General features: G+C 45.2%; 1 protein-coding gene across 6 annotated transcripts in view; it reads left to right on the forward strand.

The window, feature by feature from the left end:
- LOC105277583 (protein trachealess) overlaps nt 1–14,868 on the forward strand; it is a 78,128-nt gene that overhangs the window by 60,490 nt on the left and 2,770 nt on the right. For 3 of the 6 annotated variants that reach the window (XM_011336023.3, XM_011336024.3, XM_011336025.3), the window contains 9 exons: nt 7,263–7,501; nt 10,396–10,472; nt 10,792–10,881; nt 11,779–11,971; nt 12,068–12,189; nt 12,386–12,579; nt 12,689–12,795; nt 14,411–14,558; nt 14,686–14,810. In XM_011336023.3, the coding sequence (XP_011334325.1) occupies nt 7,263–7,501; nt 10,396–10,472; nt 10,792–10,881; nt 11,779–11,971; nt 12,068–12,189; nt 12,386–12,579; nt 12,689–12,795; nt 14,411–14,558; nt 14,686–14,810 (1,295 nt within the window). Of the gene's footprint in view, nt 1–477; nt 1,025–7,262; nt 7,502–10,395; nt 10,473–10,791; nt 10,882–11,778; nt 12,190–12,385; nt 12,580–12,688; nt 12,796–14,410; nt 14,559–14,685; nt 14,811–14,868 lie in introns of those variants that run through there. The other 3 variants (XM_011336027.3, XM_011336028.3, XM_026971378.1) reach the window with 3 other exon arrangements.

Genomic DNA, 14,868 nt, shown 5'->3' on the forward strand with positions numbered 1-14,868 from the left:
ACTAATCAAGACCAACTCGCTGAATATTCTACACCACGTTGGCGATTTAATTATAATACTGCATTAACAATCACGGTCTTCCGACGTGAAAGATATAAAAATAAAAATTGCACAAAGAGAGAATCTTGTCGCTTGGGGCATCTTCGATGAAGAGGAACGAGGTTGCATCGTCGCGTCATGTAATGCGGGAAAGAGGAAGAAAGAGCTACCTCCGACTCTCGAGCAAAGCGGAATTGCCACGACGGGGACGGGCGACGACGAACGCGAAGACGGGGACGAAGACGTGAACGAAGACGAAGACGAAGACGACGATGTCGACGAAATAAGGCAGGTAGTGGGCGGACGCGCGTCACGCTGGAAAGCAGCATCGTTCGTCGAGCAGGGCGTTTCGTGGGCGGGATAACTCCGCCCGTTATTCGGCGCACGCTCCCGTTATTCACGTACTCTCCCGACTCCTTCGTCCTCTCGGTGCGCCAGCGACGTCTCGCTCCGTGGATGGTACAGTCCCATCTAGTCGCTCGCTCGGTCACGAACCCGGACGGCCGAACGGCCGTTTAGCTTTCCGCGCTTCCGTCACCCTCGATCCCCGGATTTGACGAGCGCGTCGCGGGCAATTCAAAGGAAATGCCGACCAATCGGTTGACGTCGGTGTCGACGGTCGGGCACGCGCGATGATGACGAGGATGATCATCCCGGACGGCACCGTGTGTCGGCTCGAGTGCCAGTTTGTGTACCGCGCGCGCGACCAGTGACCAGTGCACACGCGAGAGACCGTTGATAGACCGTTGATAAGTGACGATAAGTGACGACGCGACGTAGAAGAAATGTTGCCGTATCAGGTGGCCATGGATTATGGGGGCTTTCAACGACAAAGCCCGGTTGGGGTCGGTGTCGGTGTCGGCGGACCCCATCAGGGGGCCGCTGGGGCGCTCAACATCAACCCCGCGTTCACGCACTCCTGGTTCGTACCGGCGGACCTCTGTGTCCCGTACAAACAGAGTCAGGGTCCTCTCCTCGAGCCAGGGCATGTTGTTTCTCTTATACTTATTTCTCTAATTATGTAATGCTTCATAGTTATCATTATCGCCGTTCTTTAACAAGCCGCTGCATCTCGGACGGCGATCGACCCGCGATACCGCGGTGGAACATTCATTGCGAGCGCGAATTACTTCATTTATTAAACTTATTATTCATTAAGTCGCGCGATTCACGTTCATACCGAACTATCGATCGATCATTTTGATCAGCCAATCGATTGTCAACAATTCTCGTTGAGTTACGATTTATTGTTTCAAACCGCGCCATAAGTTTCCAAGTATTATAGCTTACACACACAGGGTAGTTCGTAAGACTAACTTCACAGCTATCCCTGAGAGCCCACGAGGGTCGAAAAACGTGCGACCACTCGATTCCGGTACATCGCGTATTATTCATATCTCCTGATGTAACCATGTCCCGTCCGACAAATTACGCAGGTACGACAAGAGGCGGTTGACATCGAGAATTTCCGCGGCCCTTCGAAATCGGATGAAAGAGCCGCCGTAGTACAGGGTACGGTCCCAAGAGAGCTCTGTCACAGTGAGTGGATAATGGGAATGGTGATGGGTGGCGGTAGGTATAAGGCGCAAGGGTGGTAAACCAATGGGGCAGACGAGTACGTCACGCGGCGGCCGTAAACCCGATGCGATATCGGAGGAACGCTGATGCTGACGGGGCAACCGGGGGAGCCGTCAATGTTACCTTTGGCCTGTCGCCCTTATCTTCCTTCCAATATACCTTTATTTTGATTTTCCGACATCACCAGTAACGAACCGATCGCGCTGGTGCGATTCGACTAGAACTTAATCATACATCGAATCAACGTCAGAGGCGAGGGCGGAAGGCAATAGTAAAGAATTCTGCATACTTTCCTTATTACCACTTCTCATATTTAATAATTTATTGTTTCATTGTTACATTTAGCTAGCTTATTCTGATAAAATTAATTTATTAAATTGGCGTATAAATTCTATTTTGATAGCCATTTGACTAAATTCCGCAAAAGATGTTATAACTATTTTTGTTCTTGACCAACGATCTGTTTTTATTGTAAAAATTGGTAAAACTGAAGAATATGATATGTTATGTAGTCACTATGAAACAATTAGCTTTGGCTCAGAGATCAGTGACCGCGGTTCATATTCGTCTCTGACGATGAGACCGTGTCGCACCGATGCGCCACGCCGCGCGGCTACGACAGGCTCACGTTCCCGGAAGTTAAGACACCGGCGCATCCGGATGCGAGCCACGGACGTGAGGCCTTTCGAAACTCCATGCTTTCTCTGTCAGCCGACCGAACGTTGGCTACTTAACTTTTCAGTGGGTGTTCAAGCCTGAACCAATCCAATCTTTTCATAGAGCGATATCATTTTCAAGAGAAATTTTATTAGTTACTCTTACATACACACAATACATAATTTTCATACCTTTTTAATCATTTTTTAAATAATTGTTTGAATAATATATTACGATGAATAAGTAATAGAATTTCTTCAAAAGATATCACACAATTGATATTATTAATTATTTGTATGTATAATTTATATTTCTTTTTCTCTCGATAACGTTTAAAGGTATTCTAAGATACTGTTACATTCTTTTCACGATAATCTTGATCATAATGACAACAAAAAAAGTAATCGTCAGCCGACAAATTGTATCCGGACATTAGAGAAGACGCAACGTGGAAACACAAAAACCATAGCAAAGCTCTTTGCGCTATAAACTGGATTTGATATCGAGGAAGGGGGAGAGTTTGGGGTCGCGTCCAAAATGTAAAGGAAAGAAGAAACAGCTCTTACAAGTGCATTTACCGAAAGTTCTCAGGCTCGACCTCCGCTCCTCCGCATCGGGAAGCTCATCACGTAGACTTTAAGCCCTCCCTTATCTGCGCGTCATCAGGAGCCAACTTCCCTCCGTCTCTCTATCTACCCGCACTCTCGCCCTCTCGCAGTCGCGCATATCGCGTCTCGACTCTCTCCGCTCTTTTCATTTTTCCCCCTTTCTTTCTTCTTTCCTCCGTTTTATTGTAGATGAGTAGAGCGCATGCATGCATGCATGCGTGCGGCGGTCGTGATTTACGTCCGCGGATGCAGCGGGATGCTTTAGTGCTCCCGGCGTTACTTCTTTTCTTGTTTTTATCCGCTTCCATTCAGATCCCGCCCAGTTCCACGAAAAGCATTTCCTTAACTTGCGCTCTTATCTGCCGTATCACAATGAATATTGGAATACGTAGCATACACTCCGATAGGAAACTCCGATGCGATGTATTATTATTTTCGAGGAAGCTAAGCCAGTAGAATCCAGAAACGGCGATGCGACCATAAAAATTACTCAAACGCGAGCGTTTCTTCCATTCGCTTGTCGCGTTTTGCAACGAAGCGTTCTAAACTCGTCCTATATATCCGCGTAATTACGTAACACCGCAAAAATTTACACGCGCAACGTTATCTGCTTCGCGCTCGCTTATAAAACTCGACATGATTCAAGCGTTGCATCATGAATGAAATCGCGGACTGTGCTTTGGTCCACTAGAGGCGAGGGATGTACCGTGAATTATTCATGACGCCGAATAAAAACATAAGCGGCAAAAGACAAACGTTCGCAATACTTTTTGACGATTTTGCGAAAGAGTTTGTCGAATCGACGACGATCGTGATTAGCGTCGTTACGTCTCTTCGGGACGGACTGCTGAGCGAACGGAAAGCTTTGCGGATCAGCGTTATGCTCCGCGGTATACCATTTTTATTGAAAATCCCACTCAGAGTAATCCGAGTTTACGATGCCAGTCCCGAATCTAATCGGCGGCGTAGCGCCGTAAAACTTATTCTTCGCTCCTCGTTATCGGACGGTCAGCGGAAATGACATTTTTGCCGAAACGTTACAAAAGCCCGGGCACTCGATAGCCACCCCCTTCTTCTGCCCCAGCGGGGCCGCGAAAGAAAATTATGTCGAAACTGGAGCCGTAACATTAGGAGCATTGTATTGTTGCGCGAGGCTACGACTCTCCGGGGAGTAGGTTGGAAGGTCCGTTCGTCCTTTTCCTGCTCACGTTCCTCTTCCGCAGCGAGGAGCGCGCTCACGCACACAGAGGCGTGAACACATGGACGTGGAAATACAGACAGAACGAGACATACCCTCAGGTGGTGCTTCGGACCGGCAAATGAATCGTTTAATTGAATTAGTCGATGAGCCCGCGCTGCGATGCGCATTATAATTTCGACGGTTGCCAATACCATTTCTACCCACCCCGTCGTCAAGAAATCATATCGATAAGCTCGGGAACGACCATCGTTGGGAGTCGTGAAGGGGTTTCGAACGTTCCCGCACGATTACGTACTGCGCGATTTTCTCGTAATATAATTTTATTTTATAAAACGGTAATATCCTCTTACAGATATATTTCTGTACTCTGAGAGCATTTTGCAATTTTATTTTATATTGCGAGAAAATATAACATTGCGATAGAGATATAGATCCGCATGAAAACTACTTTATAAATTACTGTAAACTGTGAACGTTGAACTATAAATTATAACAATAAATTCGCATAAGACTCTAATATCCTTCTAATATTATTGTCTTGACAAAAATTGTCGTCATTGATGGTATTACTCGAAATATCCCGAATATTGTTATTAACACGACAAATGTTTGTTACATAATCTGATCCGTTTTGGAGAAATAATTTATAACAACAAAAATTTTCAGTTGCCAGCCGCGTGCCTATACATTAAAGTTCGGAAACCTTCCCGTGTCACCCGATGCAACGCCAACATAGGGAAACGATGTTATCCGTTTCGGTAATCCGGCCGATTATTACGCCCAGCTGCCACTTCTCGCAAGTCTCAGCGGTGGCGATTCGAGGATCCGAGTCGCGAAAAACGAAGAGCGGAGGGTTGCGGATATCCGAGGGCGGCTCGTCATAGCTCTCTGCTGAATTATTGATGGGCAGCACTTAGAAGGCAAGAGGACGCCAGCGCGGTAGCGGCGCGCCTTTGGTAGCCTTCTCGAGGATCGCTAAGGATACTCCCGGCGATGGTTGCGCGAGGGACCACTATCTCCGGTCCCGCGGGACTTTCGGGACTCGCGAGCCCCACCGCCGCCCAATTCCAAGCAATTTGACCGAAAGTTGGGCGTAATTTTATTTTCACACGTCTGCAGACGCCCGGCCGAACGATTCGGCGCGTACGAGGGCAGCTGCTTCGTGCTTAGGCTTAGCTTTCCTCCGGTTAAGTTCCGTTCCTCTTGGGGAATAGATTCGGCACGGTCAAAGAGAAAAAGGAAGCTACATCTCTTTTCTCCTTGTGTTCTTTACCTCTGCCCAGTCATCGGTGGAAATGTCGGCTTTTAATCATCTCAATCTCGCCTCCGGAAAGCGCGATATCTTTGTTAAAAACAAGAATAGGATAATTAACGTAAAGATATACAATAGAATATTGATTTCATATATCTAACTAAAAAATCAGTTATTAAAAAGATATGTAGTGATTATGTGAGACAGTTTATATATATATATATATATTAACATTAAAAATATATGTTTGATGCAGTGAAGAGAAAATGAAAGGCTAAGAGTATAGTAAAATCAAAAGCGCGTGAAAAACGAGAGATCCAACAAGAAGTGCAAATATTGAGTATCACCAGAAAAGTTAAGCGTACTGTCAGATGCAAAGTTTATAGTCGATCATTTGGTGAACGCCACGGAAGGGAAGAATCTGTCATTATCCCTTTGGGACAAGAACGAAAGCCTGCCTAGAACTTCGGCAAGAGCGGGGGAGGTTCGGATGTCGCGCGGGATGCCTGTAAAATGCCAAAACAAGATTCCGACACAGTAGCGGCTTATATTGGGGATGCTCTCTCCCCTTTCTTTCATTTTTACGACTTCCGGTCCCTGTTCGGGCCGCAGCGAGAATGGTCATAATGGGTTACCATCGTGTTGGCACATCTCGCGCGAGGGAGGAACGGACTCGGTAGGGAAAGCACAAGCGTTTTACAGTCGTTAAGCGCAATAGCGAACGAATAAAAATCCCATCGCGCCTCGAATCATTTCGGCTTCAAACCACCGACTTTTCCGCTATGCTTCTTCGGCCTCCGTTAGAAACGACGGAAGTTAGTTAATGGGCTAACTCTTAACTTTGATGCCTTTCTGGGGACAGATTTCACGGGGTGTTACGCACTTTTCGGTTTTCGCGTACCAAGAAAGATGGAATACTCTCAAGCAGAAAAAATTAATTGCGTATTGCCGTTCAGGACGAAAAGCAGCCAATGACTAACTGCATTAACATTCGTATATTCAACTACGTGTATGATGACTTGTTTAAATTTCATCGCAAAAATGGATTAAAGAAAGCGTTAGTTTATCGAGCAAATGTCTTTGTGGCATTCTGAAGAAACGTTCAACGTGGTTCACTTACGTCAATTCCGGGTAAGCGATTCGTCATTAACGAAAGGTTGATGACCAAGAGACACCAAGAAGCGTATAGATTTTGTGCAACGCACATCGCCGTTTCATTGGCCGATGTTTGCAGTTTAAATGTAAAACCGGTACCGAGGGGCCGTCCATTGGGCGTGGTTACGTTACATCGATGTTCAGTCGCGGACACATTCGCTGGCTTGTCAGTAAACATGGGCTTCATAGCGCTTGAATAATGTATGCCGCTTAAGCGGTAGTCGCACTGTACGACGCATCGCCACGCCTCTCCTCCTTTATACCTATTTGCGCGACCGCATAATTTCAGCTTCGCCGCCGTACGCCGCACTGTGCGCGCATTTGCGCAAAATAATAACTCCCACCATACAGTGCTCCTCGCGGTTACTCTCCATTAAAAGACACGTCGCAATGAACGCGAAGATCCTCAAAAGGAACGCGACGGGAAGTATGGAATTCGCGGGCCGATCGCCGTCTTCCTCTATGACCAGCCTAGCGTTCGAACCTATAAGCTTGCGAGGATGTTTGTCGAACTTGATTAATCCTTTGATCAATATCCTAAATTAAACGAGATCTGGCATTACGCCGTTCCCAAATGGTACGGTTGTTTAATGTATTCGTCAGGTTGGTTGGTTAAAGGATTAAACGCTTTTCCGCAAGTTATTTGACATTTCTTTGGGGACACTGTACACGCAAACTGATTGCCAACTGATGATTTACAGCATCTACCTACTGTAATCCCAGAGGGGTGTACTGTTTCTCCGCTGTAACCGTATGCATGTTTGAATTACAGTATTCTGGAGCTGCGTAAGGAGAAAAGCAGAGACGCAGCGAGATCGCGACGTGGTAAAGAGAACTTTGAGTTCTACGAGCTCGCGAAGATGCTTCCCCTACCGGCGGCCATTACTTCCCAGCTGGACAAAGCTTCCATAATAAGGCTAACAATTTCGTATCTCAAACTACGCGACTTCTCCAGTCACGGTGATCCGCCGTGGTCTCGTGACGGTTCGACGCCCACCAAATCTGTCAAAGGTAAGTTCTTGCATTTCATCGACTTTGTCGTTTATCGACGATTAGGCAATGGATTCTGATCTCTTCCTCCGTATTAAATTCGCAAAGCTTTTATCGTAGCTGTAAAACTATAGCTGTAATTACTGTAAAACTTAAGTAAAGTTTGTTGGTCTTTCTGGTGTCGCAAATTAAAAAATATATACATCGATATGATATAATGATGTAATATCAATAGCGACAAAGAACATTTTTCCTAATTTATTCCAATAGACGTAGCTCGAGCGGCCGACCCAATAGAGATATATCTGCCGATGATGTTTCTTGATGGATCAGCATTTAACCTCGGACGGGGGAGTCATCCGAACTGTTAATAGGGATCGGGACCCATATTCCGTAGACCTAACTTTCTCTCTAGGGATAAGAATAAGAGAGGAAGTCAGCCGCGTTATAATTCCTTTGCTCTCGCGTCGTTTGCAGTAGAGTAGACTGCTATTGCGACGGACACGTATAAAATGTATTGTCACAGTATCTCGTCGTATGCGCCTACCTAATATAAATTCCCCATTTTTCAATACACGCATTTTGTATTTGACATATTTCGCAGTTAAATGTGTAAATATAAAAAACAAAAAATGGAGAGAGAAATAAGGGTTGTTTTGCAAAGTCGTGCTATAATCGCGTTCGAGTCAGCGAATACTCATTGTCAGCCTATTTTCGATTACGAATAGCGCTTGTTCGGCAGACACGTGTCTTCTGTTATCAGAAAGAACCGACGTCGTGTCACGACGCTGTACAGTAATTCGATTTATAAAAATGGATGAAGGAACGTTTGCGAAAATGTCTAGCTCGCGATATCGCGTCTGACAACTACTCGGTCTGATGAAATACTATCGGTCCGCATAATTCTACGCGAAACAACAAGCGGCGGGACACGCTGGGATTACATCGAAGATTGGACAATGGTTCTTGAGGAAACACGTAAGCTCGTTGGTAATAGATCGAGCTTTCAGATACCCTTTATAATTCCAGTGACCATGCAGCCGGCGAGAGATTTCTAGATACATAGTAATAGAGAATTGTCGGCAATCATCGAACGATAAGATCGCCGCGGACCTTCTTCATTCTCGTGCTTCATTTAGCGAAAAGGGAGTAGTCACTACCTTTTAGCGCATTTTTGCTTCGCCGCTCCCACAATCTCTCGTTTGCCAGTTGAAGATATACTGTTACACTTGTTACTGCGTGAGTTTATACTCCTCGTTACGCAGACGAAGCAAGTTTTTTGAGAAAAGGGGAGAGCATTAACAAGAGCGGTTGATTGTCGGGAACAAATGTGCATCTGCTTTACTCGGTGAGAAGAAAATCCTCCCTCGCGAAGAAAGATCGCGAAGATACCGCCGTTGAACTTGTCGGGAAACTTGTCTTACACATAGCCACCGCATATTTTCGGAGTGCAAGGGGAATGCTGGTTGAGTTAATATTTACAGTGTGCGGGAGGGTCGCGAAAAGCTAGAGAGGTTCCGCACGTACGCGGTACGTATACGCGGCTTAGGTACCTCTACCACTATCCACATGAAAATCTAATCACGACAACCCCTACGCGCGCGCGCCTCGCGTTACCAACCACCAATGTAACTAAACTAACGAAATTGAGTTAGGTGCCGCGCATCGCTGCCGCAACTCCTCGTCAAACTAAATCCAGTGCGCCCCTTTTCTCTTCGCACCGCACGTCAGAACAGGCGCGGGAACGAGGCCTCTCGACTTAACCGAGTAAAATGATTCGAGATTTCGAGGCGCGAGAATTTTTTCCATTCGTGAGGGAAGAAGGTACCCCGCGAAAGAATGATCGATCGACAGCCCTTATGCGATAATTACGTAATATTTTTGTTCAGAAATACCGGTACGGGATATTTGTCTAGCTGCCGAAAGCACACACGGTCAAGTTATATTTGTCAAAATATTGTGATAAATGGCGAGGGCCGCGGAGAGAGTAACGGACGAAGACACGTGAACGTACGTATCTATACACGTGTGCGATTATAATTGTTTCGATTACGACACATAATACTTTCGATTGAAAAAGAGAATATTTTGATCGATCGTTTCACGCATAATAGGAATATTAATGAGAATCGCTCTTATCGCTCTTATCGCTCTTTTATCTTGGCGATAGATCTAAACGCACCTTAAAGGATCGAGATGATACGAGAGGGCTCGTTAATCTTCATTGACGAAAGGAGTATTATAATTGTGGGAGAACAAAAGCGTTCGTCAAGACGAAATCCAGTTAGATTATCCCAGAGTCCGGCCTCATACGGTAGGAAATATCGGCATTACCTTGTTGACCGAAAACCCGAACTTAGGGTCAGTCCAATGAGTCGAGTTCGTCCGCCTCATCCCGATGGACTTACGAGATTAAGCGGTTCGCGCGCGAGTTTGATCGAGTCTTCTAAGTCTTTCATTACGGACTACTGTGGGGAGCGTAGGATTATTATTACGGTAAGAAGTAGCCCGTCTTGTTTGTTAAACGAGGGGAGAAAGAAGGCGCAAAAGGGGTCGAGAAGCGATGGTTCAACTCGACACCGCGCGTACCCGCGTGAGTCACGTATCGCTGATCAATCGAGGATACCTTTCTCTCGATAAATACATGCCGATTTATTGTAACTGTTTAGCGTTACGTCATCAATCATCATCTGAAAATACAAGCTTCAAAATTTCGGCCGCTAGAATGGACCAAATAAAAGTAATTAAAATTAGGTATACCAAATTGTATCAACTGAAAACTGAGATTCGTTTCATTTAGAAGATATTACAATTCATAAAGAATTAACTCCGCTAGTTAAGAAATTAACACACATAAGGCGTTTATTGTTGTACGTTATCATTTTTAATGTAGTTAATGCTATGTCCATTCGCAGGTGCTAACCGAGTCAGATCATCGTCATCTGCGGCGATAGATCATTTCGAAATTCATCAAGGTACCCACATATTGCAGGTGAGTTTACTCTGCTATCTCACCCCTATAAGCAATAACGCATTCAGCGAGTTACATAAGGATCTCGGGTAGACTTTTAGTACTATTCTCGATGGTTTTTCAAAATTTCAATTAATAATCAAAAATATACTAATATATCGAACTAATTTAAATATAATTTAAATATATTTCTTAAATAGAAAATAATTTGAAAGCTTGTTTTTGTCGAATTTATTCATTTTTTCGGGAGTCCATATAAACGCTCAAGAGGAATTTTTATTTCGTTTGGAAATACTCGATGCATAGTTCCTCAAGTGTCTCGTATTTTCTGTCGCTATAGTCCCTGGACGGCTTCGCGATGGCTGTCGCGGCTGATGGCAGATTCCTGTACATATCCGAGACCGTTTCGATATATCTCGGCCTCTCACAGGTAAGCGTGGCTCGCCGCAGCGAGATGTCGATGAAGCCAATGGAGCAGGCGAGTGTGCGGGGTTGGGGGTGCGTAGAGTGAGAAAAGTGATAACGATAACGAGAAAGCGAAAGCGAATAAAAAGCAACGCGGCCGCGCCAACGCGCGAATGCAACTTGTATCTTCAGCCGGAAGGCCAGAGATAGTGGAAAGGTATAAAGGCACATGGGGGAGGGAAAAGTTGACGGAAGAGAAGGAGGTTGAAGCGTTAAAGCAGTAGTGGTGGCGGTGGTGGTGGCGGTGCCGATGGTGGCGGAGGTAGCGAAAGAGGAGGAGAAGGAAAAGTTGATAGCGTTGTAGAAGAATAAGGAGGAGAGGTCAAGGGAGGAAAAGAGGAGAAGGTTGTACGAGTTGGCGGCCATACTGGCTGGCACGACGGCGAGCATGACATAGAAGGGGGGAAGGATGGGTGGATGGCGGAGGTGGTCGCATGCGGCTCACGTAGCCTCTGCACGGCGGCGTGTTCGCCATTCCTAATGCCGCGAGCGAAGGTGGACGGGGAAAGAGAGTGGAAGCGGCGCGGGGTAAAGCGAGGAGGCACGGGAGGTGACCGGTGTACCAGCTCTCGGTTCTGCGAAGCTCGTGGGGCAATCAATAGGGTGTTTCGGGGATTCGGAAAACCGACGGAAAACCGACGTTGGCACGAACATGGCTGCCGCGAGTGCGACCGCCGCGGCCGCGACGGCTGCTGCAGCTTCCCTCGCTTCTTTGAGGCACCCCGGAGGGTACCTACGCACCCCTACCCCGCGCGATGCCAAAATTCAAGCGCGACTTGAGATACCTCGACCAGGAGCACTTGTGTTTCGAAAACGAAGATAAGTCCCGTCATGAACAAAAGGAGATTGTCCTTAATTTCAGGTAGAGATGACGGGGTCGAGCGTTTTCGATTACGTCCATCAGCAAGATCACGCCGAAGTCGCCGAACAGCTTGGTCTTGGACTCGCATCGTCGACGAGTACCTCGGCCCCGCATTCGTCGAATTCTGGTCTAGCTTCGCCGAGCAGCGGCGCTTCTGAAGACCACGGTTCGTCTTCTACCGCGAATCCTGATGGTATAATACTCTGCATCATTACTTTTTTTTTAATGCATATTGTACTTGTCTCGAGCATGTTTCGAGCGGACACTCAATTTCTTCTCATATCTTCAGTATCCTCGGTAATGGCGCTAACGTCGACCGGACTGTACAAGGGGTACGACCGAGCGTTTTGCGTTAGGATGAAATCCACCTTGACGAAAAGGGGGTGTCATTTCAAATCGTCGGGTTACCGGGTAAGCGAATCCGCGCGTAATTAATTTTAATAAAACTCGATCTTTCTGCTCATTTTCTCGAAACAAAATACACAACGACGTAGCTTAAAAAGACAAGATGGCACAAAGATTAAAGTTTAATCGATTAAATTTAAATTAGATTAAAATTAAATAAAGATTCAAATTAAAACTTTTTGTTTTCAACCCGCGTACACAGGTCGTGTTGTTGCTGTGTCGTTTGAGGCCACAGTATATATTTAGCCATACGAGAAAGTCCGTTCCACCTTTGATGGGTATGGTCGGATTAGCCATCGCGCTCCCACCGCCGAGCGTACACGAAATTCGCCTCGAGTCCGATATGTTCGTCACACGAATTAATTTCGACTTTCGGATAGCACATTGCGAGCCAAAGTGAGTACCACTCTTGCGCAAGAACTCATACGACTGTAATCGTACTTCCATTTGCGCACATCTTCGCAAATTTTTAATATAATTCGTGCTTTGCAACTCGTGTCCTCAGGGTTTCCGAATTGCTGGACTACACGGCCGACGAATTAACGGGGAAGAACCTCTATACGCTGTGTCACGGTGAAGATGCGAATCGCCTCCGGAAGTCCCACGTAGATCGTGAGTATAACTGCAGTCAATTACATTCGCCGTCGTTCGTAATAATAAAGTCGCCGAGTACCGTTTGCACGATCGCGGAAAGTCACACGGGGGTTCGCACACCACCCTCCCTCAAGCATAAAGCATGTCCCTGACGTTTTCTGTGTAATGTTCGAAAGAATGTACGCGTACGAATTCCAAATTTAATGACGATCATGCCGTGCACGTAATAATCTGCAACGCGCCATGACATAATCATAATAATATAAATATGATCGTTAGAAAAGTAATTTTTTATCGATGTTGTTCTCCATCCGGCGATGCGCTTCTTTACATCGATCACGATTCCTGCCGATCTGAATCTCGAATCTCGAAGGTGTAGCCAAATGAATATTTCGAAAGAGAGGGAATGAGATTTACGAAATAAAGTGAGGAATTATAAAGGCAGATAAAAGTCATAATTGCGAAAGCGTTCGACGCAATTTACAGGAAGTAACGAATTAGAAAAGAGGAATCGTAACAGAGATGAATCGAGAGGATAAAATGTGAAAATAAGATATTCCGGACTAAATTCCCATCGAGCAGAAATTGACTCAGAGATCTCTTTGATTGTCGATTATCGATCTCTAAATAAAATTATCGAATAAAGAAAAAAATATTACATTGTCGTCCTAATCGAGCAGCCTATCAGCATAAAATCAATCCACTTCTTTGCTGCGGTCTGTACTCGAGAAACAATTAACGAAAATCGAATCGTTACGTTACTCATACACATACGTTCCCAACAAAACCGATAGATCTGCCACGCAGGATTTCTTGCTCCTATTGTTCTAGGAAAATACTTTGGTGAAAGAACGCGGTGGGTGTCAAAGCTGTCCGGGAAGAGAGAAAAGCACGAAAGTATTAATACGTTGGTCTTTTCGACTGCGCGCGACCGCTTGCAGATTTAGTAAGTACGTATCTGTTTGTATTTGAACGTTTCAGATCAGATCAGACATTAATCACGTAGGGGATAGCGTTTCTCACTCGTGACTATTTGATCGTGTAAATAGCTATCCAAAATTATTTCGTGCACGTTTTCTACAATTCTGCGATGTATGGTGTCGCGAATATTGTTCTTTCAATAATTGACAGTTTTCGAAATACAGTTACAAGAATATTCGATTTCTTCTGAGAAATCAATCAAGTTGTCGCTGTGATGCGATTCTAACAATGCCGATTGATTCGATTCCTCGGACAGCGACAAGATATTCTCCGACAAACGAGTACATTGTCAAAGATGACAAAGATAAATATACGGAAAATTGTCGATAATCGCCAATTGAGCAAGAACGATATTTCTTAACAGCGAAAGATCTATCTCTCCTGCGAGCAGGCGCTATTTCTAAGAGCATTATACAGAGACCGAATCGAACATTCACCCCAAACAAATAAACGATTAATTAAGATCCGCGTTCGCAACATATCGTACAAACGGTAGCTTGGACGCTAATTATAATTAAGTATCTGCTTTCGACAAATTATGTAAGAGGCGCTTAGAAGAGTAAGAGAATTTAATAGGTAACTGTGATAAATGTGTGGATATGTCAAACATAAATCGAGATCTATAGAAACAGCTAGTTATAATTGCTTTCAGTGATCAATAAAGGACAAGTGCTGACGCATTACTATCGACTGATGAACAAGAGCGGTGGATACACGTGGTTGCAGACGTGCGCAACCGTCGTGTGCAACTCGAAAAACGCCGAAGAACAAAATATCATTTGCGTCAATTATGTCATAAGGTAAGTTATCGAATAAATCAATGCTCAAAACGGTTTAATGCGACAAAGATGCAATTTCACAAATAATTTTCTACTATTAGACGACTTTAATTTCCCTTAAGTTCACCGAGATTCGTGTGTCTTACAGCGGCCGGGAATACGAAAACTTAATTATGGACTGCTGTCAATTAGAAGACGGTGTTACCGGTGTCAAGAGAGAGGACACGGCTGGAAATGATCCGGAGAACGGATCGCCGGACGCTGACAGAGGAGGTACAAAACATTCTTTGCTCCAGCGAAAAGTACAATTTCCCTTGGCCGTGCTTCCCGA

The sequence above is a fragment of the Ooceraea biroi genome, chromosome 7 (genome assembly GCF_003672135.1).
Source record: "Ooceraea biroi isolate clonal line C1 chromosome 7, Obir_v5.4, whole genome shotgun sequence".
In the NCBI taxonomy this organism is placed as follows: domain Eukaryota; kingdom Metazoa; phylum Arthropoda; class Insecta; order Hymenoptera; family Formicidae; genus Ooceraea; species Ooceraea biroi.